The sequence below is a fragment of the Mustelus asterias genome, chromosome 4 (assembly GCF_964213995.1).
Source record: "Mustelus asterias chromosome 4, sMusAst1.hap1.1, whole genome shotgun sequence".
Lineage (NCBI taxonomy): Eukaryota > Metazoa > Chordata > Chondrichthyes > Carcharhiniformes > Triakidae > Mustelus > Mustelus asterias.
In genome coordinates, this window is record NC_135804.1 from 114053725 (window position 1) to 114067552 (window position 13828).

The window sequence follows — 13828 nt, forward strand, 5'->3', positions numbered from 1 at the left end:
AACAAAACAATACATTCAGGAACAAAGTGAACTGACTATCTACATTGGGATTAATATAGTGAATAGTTGCATCTCATCCAAGTGAACAATGTTTACCTGAGCCTACACAATGAGTGACAGCTGGATAATTGAACTTTTGCTACTCGATATGTCCTTGCCACGTTCTGTAACTGTTCCCCATGACCCGCATTATCTCCTCCAGGAGATTCACTTCTTCAACCACCTCCCTTAACTCTCCTCAGGCTACCTCTCAGTGACTGTTGTTGCTCATAAGAAGCACCTTGGGGAATTTTGGTACCATAAAGGTGCTCTATAATTGTAATATGCCATTGTTTTCAAGTGTTGCAGATCTGAGATTAAATTAAACATAGACTGGAGACTAAACCTGAACTTCCTGCACCATACGACTAAGTTATTCACTGACTAAGTGGATTTGATTTGATTTATTATTGTCACATGTATTAGCATACGGTGAAAAATATTGTTTCTTGCGCGCTATAGAGTCAAAGTATATCGTTCATAGAGAGAAAGATCAACCTAATGCAAGGTAGGTCCATTCAATTGTCTAATGGCAGCAGGGAAGAAGCTGCTCTTGAGTCGGTTAGTACGTGGCCTCAGACTTTTGTATCTTTTTCCCGACGGAAGAAGATGGAAGAGAAAATGTCCAGGGTGCAGGGGGTCCTTAGTTATGCTGGCTGCTTTGCCAAGGCCGCAGGAAGTGTAGACAGAGTCAGTGGATGGGAGGCTAGTTTGCGTGATGGATTGGGGTACATTCATGACCTTTTGTAGTTTCTTGCGGTCTTGGGCAGAGCAGGAACTATATCAAGCTCATGACATTATCAGGGCAATACATAAAACAAAAGAGATACTTATTTGTAGTTCTACCCCAAAGATAGTTTGGAGTCATAGAATCCTACAGTGCAGAAGGAGGTTGTTCGGCCCATTGAGTCTGCACCAACTACAATCCCACCCAGGCCTTATCCCCATAAACCCATGCATTTACCCTAGCTAGTCCCCCTAATTGACATGGCCAATCCACCTAACCCGCATATCTTTGGACTGTGGGAGGAAACCAGAGCACCTGGAGGAAACGTACACAGACATGGGGAGAACGTGCAGACTCCGTACAGACAGTGACCCAAGCGGGGAATCGAACCCGGGTCCCTGGCGCTGTGAGGCAGCAGCGCTAACCACCGTGCCACTGTGCTGCCCAAGTCGGACAACAACAAATTAGGATCAATGACCGAAGTGCACAAAATTAATGATCAATGCTAAGTTATTCTGTTAATTTATCTGAATTTGCTTCTGAAATTTGGAAACAAGTGACTACCGAGCTTTATTTATGGCTCAATTGAAGTCATGATTTCAAGTTTACAGTGAGGGCCACCCTGATACATGTAAACAAACAGCAGTGTGTAAATTTCCATTCATTTTAGGGTTAATAAGCTACACTTCCTACTGATTCATTTTTTAAAAAACTGCACTGGCTATATTTTTAACTAAACTTGTAGCTGCACTGGACTTACGGGTACACACTGTGTGGGATGACTTGAGCCATGTTACAATTCAGTTCTTTATTGCAATTCTTCTCATGTTAGGGAGGCTGTTTTTGAGTCAAAGCCATTTGCAAGATATCAATGCGATGATGTGATCATTCATGCTCACATCATGTGCAGTAGGTTGGAAATCTGTTTAAACTCGCAAAGACATAAAGCAATGGATTCCATTTTGTTATCAATGGGGGGGTGGGGAACAAAGTGTAAACTGGTTCTGCTCCTCAACACCAGCGCCATCTTGCTCAATAACTGGTCTCAAGCCAGGACAAAGTTAACACTGCCACCTACACACTGAAACTCGTGTGTAAAACCACAGGATGAAGGGAGGGCTTGGGGGAGGAGTTCAATCCTTCTGTCTTAATGCACGTTGATCTGTCTCCTGAGCTGTATCATCACTTTCATCGCCTTGTTGAGTGGAAACAAATCACTGCAAAGAAAAATTCAAAGCAGAACCATATACTAAAGATCACTTCAGAGTAATCAGCCATGTGTCTGTCTGGATTTTACATAAGTGGTCAGCATTTGCTGCCCTGACAACAGAACGACACCAAGTAATACAAACCAGAGACGCAAAGACAGAATTATAACCATCAATTATTAAGGGTTCAGTATAATTCTCTCAGTAAACAATGTTTTATGTTCTTACATGTTCTTTTATGTTCTACACTTCTCGCTGCCTCGGCAAAGCAGCCAGCATAATTAAGGACCCCACACACCCCGGACATTCTCTCTTCCACCTTCTTCCATCAGGAAAAAGATACAAAAGTCTGAAGTCACGTACCAACCGACTCAAGAACGGCTCCTTCCCTGCTGCTGTCAGACTTTTGAATGGACTTACCTTGCATTAAATTGATCTTTCTCTACACCCTAGCTATGACTGTAACATGACATTCTGCACTCTCTTGTTTCCTTCTCTATGAACAGTATGCTTTGTCTGTATAGAGCGCAATAAACAATACTTTTCATTGTATGTTAATACATATGACAATAAATCAAATCAAATCAAATCAAAATGTTCAAAAAACGGGGACAGAGTTATTTTTTAAGCGCAGAAAATAAATATGATATTTTGAATCTAAAAATTCCCGACTTGGAGCAATTTTCTATTTTGCTAACTTAGCTTTAGACTGTGACCTGAGAATCATTGAATCATAGAATTATACCAGTTCAGAAAGAGGCCATTCAACCCATTGTGCCCAAGTCAGCTCTCTGCTACAGCAATTTAGCAAGTGTTCCTTCTTTGTCCTTTCCCTGCAAATTTATTTTCTTCATGTATTTATCCAATTCCCTTTGAAAAGCCATGATTGAATCTACCTAAACTACACTTTAAGGCAGTGCCTTCCAGATCCTAACTACTCACTGCCCAAAGTAGTTTTTTTTTCTCATTTACTTTTTGTTCTTCTGCCAATCATTTTTAAAACTGTATTCTCTGTTTCTCAATCCTTCTGCCAATGGGTTCTCCCAATATCCTCTGCCAGCTTCTCCAATCTATCCATATAACTGAGTCCCACTACCCTGAATCCATTCTCCTGAATCTTTTCTGCACTCTCTCTAAAGCCTTCCTCAAGTGGGGTGTCCAGTGTTGCAAAATCATTGTTTTATATTGATTTATCATAACGTCATTGTTTTTTTACTCTGTGCTCCTCTTTATGAAACTCAGGATACCATTTTCTCCTGCCACCTTTAACGATTTGTGTGTCTAGCCTCCCAGTCTCTTGGTTGGAGTCTAATGCCCTTCCATGCAGCAAGTTTGGTGGTGGGAATTATTTATTTAGGCAGAAAGATGGTGGATGGGGACACTATTGCTTTCCTATTTTCTCAAGATGGTGCTGGAGCCAGGCGACATCTTGCAAGCTGTGCCCAGCATACCTTCTAATTCTATCCTTTTCTCTCATTTTATGCTTCTAAGACTTCATTCTAACTCTTTTAAACTCTCTAACAATGCTTTAAATCAATTCCTTACCTTGCATTAAGTTGATCTTTCTCTACACCCTAGCTATGATTGTAACACTACATTCTGCACTATCTCGTTTCCTTCTCTATGAACGGTATGTTTTTTCTGTATAGTGCGCAAGAAACAATACTTTTCACTGTGTGAATACATGTGACAATAATAAATCAAATCAAATCAAATTAAGCCCAGTGGAATGCCTTCCCGCCTGTGACCAATTGAGGCCCTTAACTGGGAAATTAATATCCACTTCAGGGTCCTATCCTGCCACTGTTGGTATTAACACAGAAGCAGGTCTCACCCTGAGGCAAACTCATGCAGGGTTGCTTGCTGGCTTCCCTCCTTCAAAGGCATTCAGCACCTGATTGAGTAATCCAGCAAAGGGCAAGTGAGGCCTTGCCCTTCTCCCCTCCCCTTCTCTCCCCGTGAATCCTGTCCTGCCGTGCACCACTGAATTGTGGCATAGGATCCAGCAATGATACTAGAGCTTGAGTGGGTGTTGAATTGGCAGCTGTCACTGGCTGTTTGGTGGCATTGCCATTCAACACAGCTGCCAGCCCCTGATTGTCCAGCAGCTCTTGGCAGGGGGGAGCTTCTGCTCTCAGAGTCCATGGTCCTAGGGACGGTCCGCCATTGTCCACTTAAGTGCCTGAGTGACACTTAATATAGCAATCCTCTCCCAAAAGGGGATGGGTGGAATTTCCCCCCCAAAATTCTAAGTGTTGAATTCACGGGAAAACTGGAGTAAATCACGCTGTTTTTTTCAGTGGGAGTTCAGTTCAGACTAGAATAGTCCACACTCTGTGCAATGCAGAGGTCATCAGCGTGCATATCATTACATTTTAGGGTGGGACCTATTCCTGCATGGGTGACTGAAATCAGCAGGCCTCTGCACATGCGCAGAGGCCTCAAACTGTCAGCCCCTGTTACTGGCCAGTTCAATCGCTGGCCAGCCCTGTGACCCCCACAATGCTCCCCCTCCAAACTTCTCAAGGCTCGATCGCGACCCCCCCCAACCATTCTCAGGCCAGCCCCAACCTCCCCCCCCCCCCCGTCATGGACTGCCCTGATCTCCAGCACCCCCTCCCCCACAGCACCAATATCCCCCCACCCCTCCGCAGTGCAGTCAGCCCCGCAGGCACAGGCAGATCCCTCCCCCGGCTGACCCCCCCCCCCCCAATCGCTGGCCTCCTCCTGCCTCCAATGATCCAAATGGAGAATGGCAGCGGGACCCCCCAACCCCATTGATTGCCCCCTAGTCACTGTCCCCTAGACCTGTCTGACCCCGGTGGGCCCCGATTGCCCCCTCCCCCCGTCACTCCAGTGGGTCGGGCCACTAGTTCCCCGAAAGTGGGGAGATACTGTAAACCCAGCTAGAGTGAAACACTCTGGCAGGGAGGGAGAGGCTTGCGAGCCTGGAGAATTCAGGCCTGGGCCGGCTAATTACATTAAAATTAGATTTCAATAAAGAAATAAATGACTTACCTCTCTTCCCGCCAGTTTCCAGTGTGGATTTGATGATGCTGAAAACCCGGTGCTGGGAGATGCGTGTGGCAGGAACACATGCGCGCATCCCGTGCATGCCTGGCGGCTAGATTTTCCCACCCTGCTGCGCTGGAATATTAGCGTGGCAGGGTGGGAGCATTGCTCCCAATGTGGTGCTCTCTCTGGCTTTTCAGCCTGTGGGCAAGACCTCAGTTCCCTTCATTAAATGCCTTCTGCTGTTCCAACATCCCCTTTACAATTGTACCCATTAATTTACATTTCATCTCCTTATTTTTCCTTTCGGAATGTATCACTTCACATTTCTATGCATTAAATTTAATCTGCCATCCACCAGCCTGTCTGTGTCCTCTAGACATCTATCACTATCCCCAGGTGGTATCAAGTTGCATCAGTTTATTTGTCCCACGAAAGCACTGACCTTGAATTTACCATTTATATGTGAAAGACTGTCACGTACATAATACCGATAGTGATACTGAAGCGACTGTTTAAGTGTAAAGATCACATTTGCAAGTCAATAACATGCTTGGAATGTAAGGTTTTACAAGATGGTTATGTTTTAAACTGTCTCTAATTCAGAATAAATGGGGTAATGAAGGAGGCCATGTGACCCACTGCTCGTTCTGCTGGACAGCAAGCCTGTGTGGTTTGGTTAGCATGGGGACAGGCAGCTAAGGTCAAGTGCTTTTGAAATGCATGTGCCAGGTTTAAGACCATAACAAAAAGGGAGAGGCAGATTTTGCTATTGCAGATTAATTGTCTGGAAGACTTTGAAAATGGTTCATGTTGGGCAGGATCAACATTGGGAGCTGAAAACATCATGAGAACTGCAAAGTCACATTTTCCCTCGGCATAAATATGTGATACAATTGTTCGCCCCCCCTCCACCCCCCTCCACTAAGTGATGGGACACATTTCTCAACGAGGGCCCCAATCATTTGAATATATCAGGCCACTATGCCTGAAACATCCCCATCGTCAGAAAGTCCATCCATATCAGCATGACAGCAGAATGGCGTGGATCACGATTGGTTTCCTAAGGTGTGCACCTGGTGAGCAGACCTCCCAGGAGAGATCAGGAGAATGCAGCGTTCAGTGGGGAGAGGGTCATGCTGGGGTACTGCACCTTGGCAATACCCAGGGGATGGTGTGGGGGAGTTACAGGGGGAGCTCTTTTACTCCCTCTGCACTGGGGCACTGTTTAAAAATGGTGCCCCGATCTTGAGTGTCTAAGTTGCTGGCGGGGCAGGTGAATCAGTGACTTTTTCAAAGTCCCGAACTATATGATGGAGATAGCGGCCATTGCTCTTGGTGGCTTCAGTGCTGCTTTTCCCGCCCTCCGTCGGCCTATGCCATTTTCCTGGAAATTCTTGCCCAGTGAGAGAGAATGAAAGCCGTGGAGCGATACAGGGAGCAGCTGCTGCAGCAGCATGGGATGTAAAGCTGATGACTACCAGAGAGAATACGGGAGGGAGGATTTTCCCCAGTTAAAAAGATGGAAGCTGTGGGAATTTAAGGACTCCAGAAGATCCATCCTTCATGACAGGGGGAAGAGATCTTCAGAATGAGCCAGGCTGCAGGAGGTTGATTTGGGATTTTTCAGAAGACAGAGGGAAAGGACTTTTGATGGTCACAGGATGTCACAACTCAGCCAGAGGTGGAGAAGCGAGCTCATTGTAAGCTGGGTGTAACTTTGGACTGAATGTTTTGGACTGTAATCCTATGGGAAGTGTGCTGTAACACAGTGGCATAGGTTTTTTTTTAGCCGTGTTAAGAAACTATTAAGGAATGTATTTTCTGTGATTTACAGCATTATCTGCCAACTAAGTAAATGTTTAATTGCTGTTGGTTTACATTTGTTTGTTACAGTAAAAGTCCTAAAAGCTTGAAATGACTGCACTGCAAGAAAGTTCATCCATTGAATGTGAAACAATAGAAGTTGTGAAAAAGCCCCACATAAATGAAAGGTGTTCCTTAATTAAATCTGCAGAAAATTCATATTCGTAATTTACACCTGCCTGCTACTAAACTCCTGCCTCATATCTACACCTCACTAAAATGCAGCACAGCTGGTAAACCAGACATGATTTGAGAGGACAAATAACTCTGCAATGCAGTGGAACCTGTACCATGTTAATCAATTGTTTTCCACATGGCAATTTCCAGATTTAAGGACTTAATTTAGCCATCCCCACTCAAATCTGAATTCATTCGAGTTTGCTGTTCCCTACTAAATAAAAGCAAATTACTGGGGATGCTGGAATCTGAAACCAAAAGAGAAAATGCTGGAAAATCTCAGAAGGTCTGGCAGCATCTGTGAAGGGAAAAGAGCTGACGTTTCGAGTCCAGATGGCCTTTGACGAAGGGTCATCTAGACTCGAGACGTCAGCTCTTTTCTCTCCTTACAGATGCTGCCAGACCTGCTGAGATCTTCCAGCATGTTCTCTTTTGGGTGCTGTCTCCCCTCTTTGTTCCCACCTCTCTTCAAGTGAGATCCATTGCTTGTTCAAAAGTGATATTTTTAAAACATCATCAAAACAAAATGGGAAAATTATCCACGAAACTTTTGATAGTACTTTCGGTGGAATTTCAGCTCATTATGTTAGATATGACAAAATCATATTGTGATCATAGTTTAATTGCAATGCTGCATAATTTTCACACAATCTTCACTGAAACACAAGAATCTTCATTGAAACATGCGACTTAAAAGTGAATTCACTGAGAAAGACCTAAGCCCCCCACCACTCTTCAGTCATGGACACAATGGTACAGATCTTATTAACAATTTCCTGCTTCAGTATCTTTCTCACACACATGAAGCCCATCCTGATAAACAGCTTTGCCTATTTTTGTAAACTGAAATGGACTCAGCTTCCTGTTCCTATTTTCCTGACAAAAACACAGCAAGAGGTTGAGATAGGATGTGGATAATGGCTCACATCCCTTTGTTACTTTTGGAATCAGCACTTCAAATTCTGCTTGTTTTGCAAGTACTTTTTATTTTCTAACAAACCATGAAAAGAGATGAAAGACATTAACATAGTACAAAAATAACTCAAGTAATTCCGCCAGATTAACTGAATGTTGTACTTGTGGAACAAACAAGGGTGTTATGTTGTCAGGAGTAAGCTTAAACACCACCAGAGAGTAATTGCCAACAAAAAGTACTGCTAATAAACAATTTGTTTAATTGGGTCCCAGCATATGCTCAACTCAATTGAGGCTATCTTTGGGTATGATGGCACAGTGGTTACCACTGTTACCTCACAGCACCAGGGACCCAGGTTCGATTCCCGGCTTGGGTCACTGTCTGTGTGGAGTTTGCATGTTCTCCCCATGTCTGGGTGTATTTCCTCCGGGTGCTCCAGTTTCTTCCCACAGTCTGAATGACGTGCTGGTTAGGTGCATGGGCCATGCTAAAGTCTCCTTCAGTGTATCTGAACATGCGCCGGAATGTGGCGACTAGGGGATTTTCACAGTAACTTCACTGCAGTGTTAATGTGAGCCTACTTGTGATACTAATAAATAAAACTTAAAACATTTATTGGGATACCCTGAGGATATCAAGAAACAGCTATAAAGTATTTGGTTTGATTTATTATTGTCAAATGTATTTAGATGCAGTGAAAAGTATTGTTTCTTGCGTGCTATATGGTCAAAACATACTGTTCATAGAGTGCATAGGAGAAGAAAGGAGAGGGTGCAGAATAGAGTGTTGCAGTTACAGATAGGGTGAAGAGAAAGATCATCTTAATATATGATAGGTCCATTCAAAGGTCTGATGGCAGCAGGAAGAAGCTGTTCTTGAGTGGGTACATGTTGTCAGACTTCTGTGTCTTTTTCCCAATAGAAGAAGGTGGAAGAAAGTATATCTGGGGCGCGTGGGGTCCTTGATTGTTGGCTGATTTTCTGAGGCAGCAGGAAGTGTCAATGGAGAAAATGAATGGGAGGTTGGTTCGCATGATAGACTGGGCTACGTTAACAACCCTTTCTAGTTTCTTGCAGTCTTGGTTAGAGCAGGAGCTATGCCTATCTGTGATACATCCAGAAAGGATGCTATCCATGGGGCATTGGTAAAAATTGGTGAGAGTCATAATAGACATGCTGAATTTCCTGTCTTCTGAGAAAGTAGAGGCATTGTTGGTGATCTGAACATCTAGATCACCTAGATACTTGAAGCTCTTGACCATTCCACTTCATCACCATTGATGCAGACAGGGACATGTCCTCCACCATGTTTCCTGAAGTCATTGTTTGCGATCTGACCCACTTTGGGTTGGATGGGACTAGAAGCTTGATGACGGGATGGAGTGCAGGAAAGAGATAGAAAATCTGGTGAAATGGTGCGATGACAATAATCTCTCCCTCATGTCATAGAATGAAGGAGATAGTCATCCTGATTTCCTGAGTTTCTATTCCTGACCTTCTATTTGCTTCTCCCGCTCTTCAACAGTATAATATCTATTATATTTCTACTTCTCTATAGCTCTGGAAAAAGACATACAGATTCATGCCATTAACTCTGTTTCTCTCTTCACATGTGCACCAAAACCTGTTGAGCTTTTGCAGCATTTCCTGATTGTATTTCAGATTTCTAGCATCCACAGTATTTTGTTTTTATTTTGCTGTTTGTGAATGCTAGCTGTGCATAAATTGGCTGCCATGCTTCCCACAGATAACAGTGAATACACTTCAAAAGTACTTCCTTGGCTGTCGAGTGCTTTGTGAAGTCTTGTGGTCATGAAAGGTACCATATAAATGTGCGTCTTTTATATGAATATCAGGGTTGTTTTCCTGATAATTATGAACCATTGCATGTTTGTGACAATCCAACTGGTGGTACTAGTGACCCTACTTATTGATTTAATTTGCCATGGTGGAAATTGAAATCATGACAACTGGGTCCATAGTTCAACACCATAGAATAATAGAATCCCTACAGTGCAGAAGGAGAAATGCAGACACTTCTAAAGAACATCTTACCCAGGCCCAATCGCCCTCTAGTCCCCTAACAACATAGCTAATCCATCTAACATGCACATCTACCATACACATTTACCATAGCTAATCCATCTAACATGCACATCTTGGGATTGTGGGAGGAAACCGGAGCACTCGGAGGAAATCCACACAGACACAGGGGAGAACATGCAAACCCCAAACAGTCAGCCAAGGCTGGAATTGAACCTGGGCCCTGGCGCTATGAAGCAGTGCTAACCACTGTGCCAGTGTGCCACCTGTGGCATTATATTACTGTGGCATGTGACAGCATTTCGTATGTGAGAAGTGGAGTCAAAGTGGGTAATTTTACATGTCCCTGGTAATTGTTTTCAGAGGTGTGTCTGGATGAGGTTGAAGACTTTGCTATCCAAAGCTTTTGTTTGTTTTCACACCCTTAACGTTGACCATTCTCTGTAACATATTGCACATTTATGCTGAGAATACATTTTAACAAATAATACATTTGTACAGAAGATAGATTAAAGCTGACTTTGGAATTCTCATTAGAGGTTCATTAAGACCAATGGAGATTGTAGTCTAATTGCATGTCACAGTTGGTTCTTAAAAGCCAAATCATGCTGTAAAGATTTCTTCTTCACAATATGGGTCTGGAATTCAAATCTGCAAAATAACAAAGAATTCAAATCACCAAATAATAAATGAAGTGGGATTCAGAAATAATGTTGCCTAAATTAATTCTGGCCCAGATGTAGCTCTATGTTTTCTGACTGTAATGTAGAAACCTGTGTGAAGAAACTTAACCGTACCATTATATTTTGCTCTACCTGTGTAGTGATTTTGTGACTTGAAATCTTTTTGATTTACTTCTGCAGTAATCAGTAACATTTAAACAATATATACCTTGATATTTCTGATTTTTTGCTGTGCTTCCAGAGCCTAGGTTTTCTGCTCAATTGTTGCTAATGATATAAATTACAATTTACTAATACAGTCAATCATGCTACAAAGTACCAGGCAATGACCATTTCCAATAAGATGGAATCTAACTACCTCCCCTTGACATTCAATTACATCGCTATTGCTGAATCTGCACCATCAACAAACTAGCCGTTACCACTGACCATTGATCATTGACATTATATGAGCCATACTGTGGCTGGAAAAGCATGTCAGAAGCTGGGAATTCTGCAATAAATAGCTAGCTGAACTTCTGACTCCTCAGAGTCTGACCACCTTCTGCAAGGCACAAGTCAAGTGTATGATTGAATACTCCCTACTTAGCTAGATGAGTGAAGCTCCAATAGCATTCAAAAGCTCGACACAATCCAGGACATAGCAGCCCGTTGGATCGACACCTCATCCATCACTTTAAGCATTCACTCCATCCACCACTGGCGCACAGTGCAGTGGCAGAAATGTGTACCATCTACAAGATGTACTCGCCAAGACTCTTTCAATGGCACCTTCCAAACTTGTAACCTCTAATCTTGAAGAACAAGGGCAGCAGACATATGGAAACACACCACTTGCAAGTTCCTCTCCAACTAACACATCAGCCTCATTTTGATCATTATTGCTGACTCTTCACTATCGCTGGTTCAACATCCTAGAACTCCCTCCCTTACAGTGCTGGACTGTAGCAGTTCAAGAAAATGTCTCATAACCACGTTCACAAGGGCAGTTAGTGTCGGACAATAAATGTTGACTTTATCAGTGATACACACATCCCATGGCCAAATAAAACAACATTCCAGCTGTGGCTTAACCAATGCTTAACAGAAACGTATTGTTGCCTTTTATTCTTGTGCCCCAATTAATAAAATTCAAAATGCTATTAGCTTTTTTTTAATGCAATTTTTGAGCAGGCCAACTGCACATGAAAATGATTGGTCATTACAGATATGCAGCAGAGCTCTCAGTTAATGTCTGGTCATTATGAAGATCGAAGGGCTACCATTTGTACTCTTACATATAAATGATACTAATCCAAAGTGGTAAATTGAAAGGCCTGCTCCATATGTTTTGTTCTGTGTTTTTCTTCATTTGTCCATTGGCAGATTGACTTGGCTATTCAATCAAATCTGCCAAAGAATCAAAAGCAGATGTTTCTGAAGGATAAGTGAAATAATATTGATGTCTATGATGTTTGGCTTGATATAGAGCCTTCATTATATTGAAATGCCTCAATGAGCTTCACAGTGCAGTGACTATTCACTAGAAAATTAAGAAGACATGCCATGTCAGCAATATTCTATAAACAATGCTAAGATGAATGATTAATCTATTTTAGGCTAGGTGCAATGCCAACCAGTCCTTTTGTGAATTCCTGCTATCCTGCTAAATACAGACCCTGCCAGTTGAAATATTTCTATCCATGCTGATTTCTCACGTCAGCATTGAAATGGTTAACTCTGCCTGCTGGTAGCATAGCTCAGTAGAAATAATATTTTTTTTAAAACATGCAGACTTTCTTCTGCAGCTACCCAAGGTTGGCGTTTATTGCACTTTTGGCTTCTCTGAGCAACTTCCTGACATCTACTGATTTCAGGAGACGTGTTTTAACTTATTAGTTGTCTGTCCCACATTTCTGGAACTCAGTCACTTTTTGGCAAAAGGGACATGGGTGGGGATCGTCTTGCCATTGCTGCTGTAAATATCCTCTCACTCCATCAAGAAGCATTCAATTTGTGTTGACTTCATCTTAGAGCTTTCATTGTAGAGTACATATTTACCTGGGGCTCTTCTGCAGTGGTTTAAATGGCTGCTTATTGCTATTTGCTGATATTATCCATTTTAATTGACTTCATCATGCAGTGGGTTTTAGTGCATTGATTGTTAGCTCTGGCAATGAATAAAATCCTACACCACCACTTGAGAAATTGAAGCAATGCTCAGTAAAACCCTGAGACGGAGATGCCGGCATTGGACTGAGGTAAGCACAGTAAGAAGTCTCACAACACCAGGTTAAAGTCCAACAGGTTTATTTGAAATCACAAGCTTTTGGAGCGCTGCTCCTTCATCAGCTGAGTGTCCACTTCTTACAGTAAAACCCTATCAGTGGTCAACAGGAATTCTGTGGTACATTCATGTTTAATGAATGTGGAGAGAATGTTACAATCCCATTTGTATGTCATGTCAAAAACATTGATTGCTGTCGCCAATCCTTGTTTCATTGTATTGCTGTGCAGGAGCATTTCCTGGAAGTGATCAAGAACCAGGAGTTCCTTCTGCTCCCTGCCATTGAGATTGAGAAGCTCCTTGCCAGTGATGACATTAATGTTCCTGATGAGGAGACCATATTTCAAGCTTTGATGATGTGGGTAAAACACGATTTGCAGAAGAGACAGCAGGACCTTGCAATGCTCCTATCTTACATCAGACTACCTCTACTCTCTCCACAGGTAAATGGATAACAAGTTGGTTTCACAGAGCTCTGCAAACATTGTTCAGTATGACTACATCAATTTACTGATTATCTTTATTGAAATATTTCATGTAATATTCTGATGACAATCTCTTGATATCAGTGCTTAATTTCTCTTAATTGTTTCTGATGAGACTATGAGCACAATATTAACTAAATGCACCCTATGGAAATGATGGTGGGAGATTCGCTATTTTACTAACTCACCCTGGAATCCCTGGGAGCCGACCATTCCCAACTTTAACCTCCTCTACTGAGCAAGGTGGTGAAGATCCAAGGCTAAACACAGCTCAATTCTTTTATTTTTTGCAGAAGCATCTCAGATCCTCACAATGTTATCAGGATCAGGCTCAATTTGAACTTGACAACCTGAATGGTGTCAGAAGAGACACAAGCAGCTACAAATTTTAAAAGATTTTTCTTCAT

At 42.5% G+C, this 13828-nt stretch overlaps 1 protein-coding gene across 3 annotated transcripts in view; it reads left to right on the plus strand.

The window, feature by feature from the left end:
• LOC144492962 (kelch-like protein 4) overlaps nucleotides 1-13828 on the plus strand; it is a 158774-nt gene that overhangs the window by 107631 nt on the left and 37315 nt on the right. For all 3 annotated transcript variants that reach the window (XM_078211671.1, XM_078211672.1, XM_078211673.1), the window contains exon 5: nucleotides 13167-13379. In XM_078211671.1, coding sequence (XP_078067797.1) covers nucleotides 13167-13379 — 213 coding nt within the window. The remainder of the gene's footprint in view (nucleotides 1-13166; nucleotides 13380-13828) is intronic.